The sequence below is a fragment of the Corvus brachyrhynchos genome, unplaced genomic scaffold (genome assembly GCF_000691975.1).
Source record: "Corvus brachyrhynchos isolate BGI_N302 unplaced genomic scaffold, ASM69197v1 scaffold65, whole genome shotgun sequence".
NCBI lineage: Eukaryota > Metazoa > Chordata > Aves > Passeriformes > Corvidae > Corvus > Corvus brachyrhynchos.
The window spans coordinates 951,494-959,137 of record NW_008238365.1 but is presented as its reverse complement, the minus strand read 5'-3'; the positions used below and the strand labels follow the sequence as shown (position 1 = coordinate 959,137).

Genomic DNA, 7,644 nt, shown 5'->3' with positions numbered 1-7,644 from the left:
GCGCACACTTTCCCCCCCCTCTTTGCACCTTCTTTTCCCTCTGCTTTACGCCGTCCGCTCTCTCCTCTTCCTCCCACCGCCCTGCACTCCCTTTTTGCTTTACTTTGGGTCTCTCTCGCAGCTCTTCTTTCACTTTTAGCCCCACTTTTTGCCGTACGTTTTGCGCCACCGCGTTGCGCACCCCTTCCCTTGCACCCCTTTCCCCGGGCAGCAGCGGGGCTGGGTGGGTGGCTGGAGCGGTGTCCCCGTGTCCCTGTCCCCGTGTCCCTGTCCCCCAGCCTGAGCCCGGCGGGTACTTTGTGACCTCGTGCCGCTGCTGGCTTGGTCACACGATCGATAGCCCCGTGGCGAGCGGCCACCCGGCCCCTGCCAGGCGCCTTCCCGGGCCAGGGGGGCCACCCCGCACCCCCCGAGGTGGCATCGAACTTGTGGCTGCCGCTGATCCGATGAGATCGACCCGGCGTGCTACACCTGGGATTAGGGATAAGCAGCAGCGGGGCACGGACGGGGCTGGCTTGGGGACAGCCGGGGGGGCTGTGTGACAGCTCTGGGGGCTGCCCCGCGTGGCCTTGCCCGGCAGGGATGTCCCTCGAGGCGCTGTGACCTTGCAAACCCCGCCCCGTGCCCTTTGCGGGGTGTTCGGGGGTGCTGGTGGTGAGGGCAGCGTGTGTCCTTCCTCTCCGAACGCACCTCGGTGGCTGCTTTCACACCGCTTCCTTTCCGTCCTGGCGCTGCAGGTGGCATCGGGTGGTGCTCGGGGGGTCCCCAGGCTCAGGGATTTGGGACCAGTGCCCATCCTTGGCACGCAAACCCCAGCCAGGGCTGGGGGGACAGGCGGCACCCCCGGCACCCTCCGTTTCCAGCTGGGACACCAGGGTAGCAGAGCACCCCGCCTGTCCTGGGCTGTTTCCTGCCCTCTCCAGGTGTGTTGGGTGAGAACCCCGCCTTCCTGGGGACCCCTCCCTCCCCTCTCCAGCTGGAGCCGTGTCCCAGGGCTCAGCCTGGCAGTGGGGGCAGGGTTTTTATGGTTTATCTCTCATCCTGCCTCCGCAGGGAGCCTGAGTCACCTGGGGTTGCTCCGGGGGCGTGCCCAGGTCCGCAGCATCCCCGCAGCCTTGCAGGTGTGCAGGGAGCTCTGGAGTTTGGCCCCACGGCCTGCTGGAGGCCTCAGGGCTGTGTTTTGTCTCTGGGAGCCCCATCCCTCCCAGATGTGGTTTCCCCTCCTTCCCCAGGGCTGTGGTTTCTTGCCCTCCTGCAGCACAAGCTGCACATCCTGGGGTGCCAGCCCCGTGTCTGGGAGTTGGCTCTGGCAGTGGAATTTCAGGCTTAGGAACTCCCACCTGACTTCCACCTTGGCCCCACACGTGTCCCTGTATTTAGAACCCTCATTCCAATGCCCCCAGCACTTCGGGGCAGAGGCCAGTGGTGGTTTGCAGGGGGAGAGCAGAGACCTCTGCTCGTGAGGGGCTCCTCAGGGCTGTAGGTGACTGATTTGCCAGGTCACAGCTCCTCGCCTGCCCGGGCTTAGCAGCAAATCCCATCTTACCCTCCTTGTGTAGGTGATGCTTTGTAGGGTCAGTGGGGTTCTGCCGTGGGCCTGGGTGCTCCCAGGTGGCTCCTAAAGGGTTGCTGCTGTTCGTTGTGGCTCATGGAAAACGTTTTGGGATTTGTTTTCGCTGCCTTGGAGGGCCGCAGGGGCTGCAGGGAGGCTCCCACGGGAACACCTCGTGGCTGAAGTGCTGCTGCCTCCTCTCACAGCCCCATCTCCTCCTCCAAGCTCCCAGCACGGGGGTCCAGGCAGCAGTTGAACCCTCAGGGATGTTCCTCTGTGTGTGTGTGTGAGCCCAAGAGCCTCCCTTGTGTCTGCAGAGCTGCCCGAGAACTGGACGGACACGCGGGAGACGCTGCTGGAGGGGATGCTCTTCAGCCTCAAGTACATGGGCATGACCCTGGTGGAGCAGCCCAAGGGAGAGGAGCTCTCTGCAGCCGCTGTCAAAAGGATCGTGGCCACCGTGAGTGTCCCTGAGTGTCCCTGAGTGGCCCTGCTCTTCTGGGGAGTCTCACTGGGAACAGTTTCAGAGCTGCAGCTGGGACTGGGGGGGCTCAGGATTGCAGCTCCAGAGGGTTTGGGGTTGCAGCTCCAGCCCCTGCAGAGGTGTAGGTGGAACTGCAGACAGTTCCAGGCACTGGGAAGCCCTCGGGATCAGCCCAGGCTCTGGCATGGGGCACGCTGGGGAAAGCTGGTGCGTGGCTGAGCTCTGGCTCCCCGTGATAAGCCCGGGTGACCCTGGGTGTGTGAGGAGGCACTGACCTGCTGCAGTCAGCCTGCCCCGGGGCTGGGTCCCCTCAGCAAGGCAGGGACAGCGTTTGGAGCGTGGCCAGCGCCGTTCTGGGCTTGCCTTCCCAGGATTTGGAGGGTTAAGGTGGGAAGGGAGTGGGACAGCTTGCTCCAGTTCCCAGCCAGCACAGCCACTGTCCCACTGTAACCTCAGAGGGACGGATTTCCAGCCATCCCCCTGGTTCCCAGCCCATTTCCAGCCCATTTCCAGCCATCCGCCTGGTTCCCAGCCCATTTCCAGCCATCCCCCTGGTTCCCAGCCCATTTCCAGCCCATTTCCAGCCATCCCCCTGGTTCCCAGCCCTCCTCCAGCTTGGAGCCTCCCCATCTCAGCAGGCTCCGGGTAAAATTAACACTTCTTTAAGCCCTTGTAAAAGTGAATGAGGCAGAGCCCCAGCTGAGCCCTTCAGCCTTGTAAAGCTCAATGGGGTGGGGAGCGCTGGATCCTCTCCTGGCACGTGCTGAGCTGGGCCAGGGAAGGAGGGAATCGCTCCATGGAACGGGAGCTGCTGGCAGAGCCCTTCCCATCTGCTCTGATCGACTGGGAATGGAGCCCTCGAATAAAGCCTCGGGGCTGGGGCAGCCTCAGAGGGGCAGGACCACTTTGGGCATGGCTTTGAAGTCCCCAGGGAGTGGGGCTGAGGATTCCAGCCTGGAACTGGCTGGATTATTTCTTTTGGAAGGAAGCTGGGCAGCGAGCTGAGTGTGAGCTGCAGGCTGGAAGCACCAGGCCAGTGAATAAGAGAACGTGGCCCATAAAATTCTGGTTTTAATCAGTGTCCTCAGCTTGATGCAGGGGGTGCTTTGCCCCTGGAGTGGGGTTTGGCAGCACAGCCTGGGAGCCCAGGAGCCATCCTGCTCCCAGCACAGCTCCTGTGGCCGTGCTGGTGGCCCCTTTGTCCAAAAGCAAAACTCGCAGGGTTTCAGCAGAACTCGGCCACAGCAGCCCCCAGTTGGTGCTGGTGGCCCTGGGGACATCCCTTCGGAGGTGCTGGGCCTGTGGGGTGGGTGGGGTGTGTGTCCCTGCCTGGTGAGTGCCAGCACAAATCTGGCAGCAGAACCAGTGATGCCAGTGTGCATCCCCAGGGTCTGCTCACACACCTCTGGATGTGCCAGCCTTAAAGGCCTGGGCCTTCCCCTCCCTCTTTTCCTCCCAAAGGCAAAAGCAAGTGGGAAGAAACTGCAGAAGGTGACTCTGAAGGTGTCACCCCGAGGGATCGTCCTGAACGACAGCAGCACCAACGAGCTCATCGAGAACATCTCCATTTACAGGTGGGTGTGGGGCTGCTCTCCTGGCTCTGTGCCCCAAGGCTGCCCCGGTGCCCCCCTGGGTGCGCAGCAGAGGGGTGGGAAGGAAGGTGGGTGATGAATTGAGGTAAATTTAGGGCTGGTGCAGTGAGGGTCCAGCAAGGCTGGGGTGCAGAGGGTGTCAGAGCATCCCTGAGCTGGGGCTGGTGTCAGGGCTGGGGTGACTCATCCCATGCCAGGGAATTCGTTCCCATCCAGCATTGACCTGGGGGTGCTGGAGGGGCCACGCGCAGCACAGTGACCTGCCATGGCTTTGGCACAATTGTCAGCGTGACCAGGAGGTTTTGGGAGAAATGGGAGAAAGGAGTGAACTCCCCAGCGCCTCTTTAATGAATCCAGAGCTCAGCTCAGCTCTGGGAAACAGAATATGGGCCACTGGGCAGAGGCAGCCTCACATGAACAAACTAACGTGCTGTAAATGAAGTTTGAATGTGGCTTTTTGGAACCCCGGCATCTGCTGGGAACTGGGACCTTCCAGTCCCCTCCCTGCAGCTCTCGGGGACAGCAGGAGCTGAAGGGGCAACGTGGGGCCATGGAGGAACTTCCACCGAATTTTTCCCCCTCTTTTCCCTGGGGTTTTCTCTTTCTTTACCCCTCTTTGATCGGGGCAGAGGCTTTGCTGGCTGCCAGCCCTTCCCACCTTGCACTAAACCTGTGCTCAGTCCTGCTGGGGATGATGCTGAGGGAGCCACAGAAGGGAGCACAGCCTCAGCTCCCCAATCTTCTCAGCCTGTTGCTCTTCTGGTTTGTCATTCCAGAGTCATCCCTGCCCTGCCCAGGGGCTGGGAGAGACCCAGAGATCCTGGGGATGCTCAGTGAGGAGGCTGAGCCTCCCTCCCACGTTCCCTGAGCTCGGGGCATCCCGTGCATGCTGCAGCTCCCAGAGCCTGAACTCAGCCTTTCCTGGGCACCCCTGCATCAACTTCTCTCCCTGCTCTGAGCCTGAAGATGACCTCCTAGGCTGAGAGCAGCTCCTTCCTCCTTCCTTATCCTCCAAGGAAAACCTTCTGAGCGAGTCTCTCTTCTGAAGGCAGAGCACTTGTGAGGTGCTGCTCTGCTGGTATCTTTCCCTTCTCCATCCTGTCCTTTCCCACAAGGCTCTTCCTTCTCCTCTTCTCTTTTCTTCCACCTCTCCTTGTGGTGCCCATGGATCTCACCCTGGTTTCTCTTACTGCCCAGCCCCATCCTCCACTCTGGGAAGTTGTCCCCAAGCCTGGTGACATCCCTGTGCTCCCTGCGTGGCCCTGGAGCTGGGCAGGCTCCTGCTGGCAGCCCCCAGGAGGCTTTAGAGCCTCTCCCCGGAGCTCAGAGCCCTCGTTGTGTCTTTCAGGATTTCCTACTGCACGGCAGACAAGACCCACGATAAAGTGTTTGCCTACATTGCCCAGAACCAGCTCAATGAGAACCTGGAGTGCCACGCCTTCCTGTGCACCAAGCGGAAAATGGTCAGTGCAGGGGAGCCGGCGGGGGTGGATGAGAGGAGGAGGAGGAGGAGGAGGCAGAGAGGGGCTGCAGGGCTGAGATCAGGGCTCAGGCAGAGCCAGGGGCCCAGGGAGAGCTCGCAGTGTTCCTCCTGCTGCTGTTACCCTGCAGCTCATCCAGGCTGGATCCAGCCCCTTGTCTTGGCTGGGAAAGCCTCCCTGGGGTGAGGCTGAGAGGAGCTGACCCTGCACCAGCACCTGAAAGCCCCATCCCAGCTGCAGTCCTGGCTGCTGGGGCCCTGCCCTGCCCCACATCCCCCTCCCTGGGCTGCTGGAGCTCCCGAGCCCGGCGGGCAGAGAGGCTTTGGCAGGAGGCGCCCAGGGGACCCCGCTGGGGGCACCCAGCCAGCAGCTCCGGGCTCCCTGCCCTGGATCCTGGCCCTGCCCTGCCCTGCCCTGGAGGCTCCGTGGACAATTTTTAGTGGCATCTTTGTAGCTGGGGCCGTGTCCTCCCCAGGGGAGACCCCGCTGTGTGCAGGGGATGGGGCTCGGGACAGAGACCTGGGTGTGGGAAGAGTCTGGATCTTGCTTTGAACCCTCCTGGGATTTCCTCCTGCTGGTTCAGTGCTCCAGGATGGGCAGGGACCTGGTGAAAAGAGAGGGGAGTGGGGCAAGGAGAGCCCTGGGGGGGTCTCTGGTGGAGCCAGAGCTGGGACTGAGCCCCCTCCCTGTGCCAGGAAGGGGCTTTAGGGGAGAGGAAGGACAGGTCAGACCCTTCTGCCCCAGAAATCCTTCCCCTGGTGCCTCTTGCAGGGCCCCGGTGGGGAATGGGGTGTCCCAGATCCCCTCTGTTCCTGCCCTGTGCATCCCAGCGTGGTCCTCAGCAGCATCCCCGTGCCTGGAGCTCGGCCACCAGGGCTCTGTTAATATTCTGTGCCTCTCCCAGCTCGTTTTTTTTTTCCTTGGAGAGAATAATGGGAGCTACAAGTTGTCTCTCCATTCCACGGCGTGTGCTCCCGTCCTTGCACGGCCAAGATAAGCCTCGCTCTGCAAATTAAAATTTAAATCTTCCTGCTGCTAAAAGAATTATCTCAGTGCTACATCAGCTCAGTGCGTCCCCTGCCAAATAAAGTTCTCCAAAAGCCTTTTGCGGCACAAAACTGGGAATAATTTCCTTTTTCCTGGTCTATAAAACACAGGAACGTCCTGCTGGTGAGGTGATCCCTGCTCCCAGCCTGGGAGCCAGCCCTCCCCAGGGCAGGGTCCCTGGATGCACCACAGCTCCCAGTCACTGGCATATAATTAGTCCATATTTTTAGTTCCTGGGTAATTCTCAACGGTAGCTGGGTCTATTAAACTTGATTCAGATGTGACAGCTTAAATTGTAAACAGCTGTGAGGAGTTTCATACTTAATTACCATATTTAAGGGGTTTTTTGCCATAAAGCATTTGCACTTCCATCAAGGATGTAAATAGCTCCGACATTCAAATGAGCTCTGCTGCTTCCCAGCCTTAATTGGCACTGATGGCTTTGGGGGTCTCCTCACCCCCCTGCCTGGGCTTTGGGGTTTTTTCTGGGTTTTTTTTGGCTGTAGCCTGTGTGTGCCCCCCCATGTCCCCCCCGGGAGCTGCCAGGGGTGCAGGTTCCACCCTGGCTCTGGGTTTGTTTCATTCACAGCTTGGTAAAACAAACTCAGCCCCGAGGCTCGGGCAGTGCTGGGAGCGTTCCCCGTTCCCTCCCGGTGCTGGAGCTGCTCCTGAGCTCTGCCTGCTCCTCGTGGAAGTGGCATTTCTGTCACTGTGGCTGCACCTGCGGCAGCTGGAGCAGCTTTGGCGCTGCTGCAGCTCAGGGAGGGCTGGCAGGGAGGGTGTCCCTGCTGCTGCCACAGCCAGGCTGGCACAGGAGAGACCCACACTTGGAGCATCCTGGAGCCCGTGGCCGTGCTGGGGTGTGCTTCCTGAGCTCTTTCAGGGGCTGATCCCTGAGAGATGTTGGTGGTTCTGGGGGTTCTCCACGGCAGCTGCAGCGGAACGAGCCCGGGGCTGGGTTTGGGTCACGCTGAGGGGTGGGGAGCAGGGAGAGCCCCTCAGGAGCAGCTGCTCCTCCCCATCCATCAGCTCCATCCCTGTGACATCCCTGTGACTGCCCTGTCCCTGCCTCCCCCTCCTTCCCTGGCACCTGGGGACGTGTCTACAACGAGCTGCATGTCCTACACGGAGCGAGCCTCTGCTCCCATCAATGTTTGATGGCTCTCCCAGCCCGGCAGGAGCAGGGACTGCTCAGATCCAGGTTACCACCGCTCTGCAAAGCCAGTGATGGCAGTCCCTGCCTGCCCCAGCAATGTCCTGCCTCTCTGTCCCCTGCAGGCTCAGGCTGTCACCCTCACCGTGGCTCAGGCCTTCAAAATCGCCTTCGAGTTCTGGCAGGCAGCAAAGGAAGGTGAGCTCTGTCCCCTCTTCACGTGGAAGTTCAGGGGGTGGCTCTGGTGTCTTTCCAGCTTTCAAGTGCCTTTTCCTCTCGCCTCCCAAATGTCCAGGTTTCTCTGACAGCCCTGTAAATCCAGCCAGCTTTTGGCT

General features: G+C 60.8%; 1 protein-coding gene across 1 annotated transcript in view; it reads left to right on the top strand.

Moving 5' to 3' along the window:
- Positions 1-7,644, top strand: part of LDLRAP1 (low density lipoprotein receptor adaptor protein 1) — a 15,603-nt gene that overhangs the window by 1,169 nt on the left and 6,790 nt on the right. Inside the window, exons 2-5 of the mRNA XM_017736098.1 lie at positions 1,870-2,012; positions 3,498-3,610; positions 4,977-5,091; positions 7,435-7,507. Coding sequence (XP_017591587.1) covers positions 1,870-2,012; positions 3,498-3,610; positions 4,977-5,091; positions 7,435-7,507 — 444 coding nt within the window. The remainder of the gene's footprint in view (positions 1-1,869; positions 2,013-3,497; positions 3,611-4,976; positions 5,092-7,434; positions 7,508-7,644) is intronic.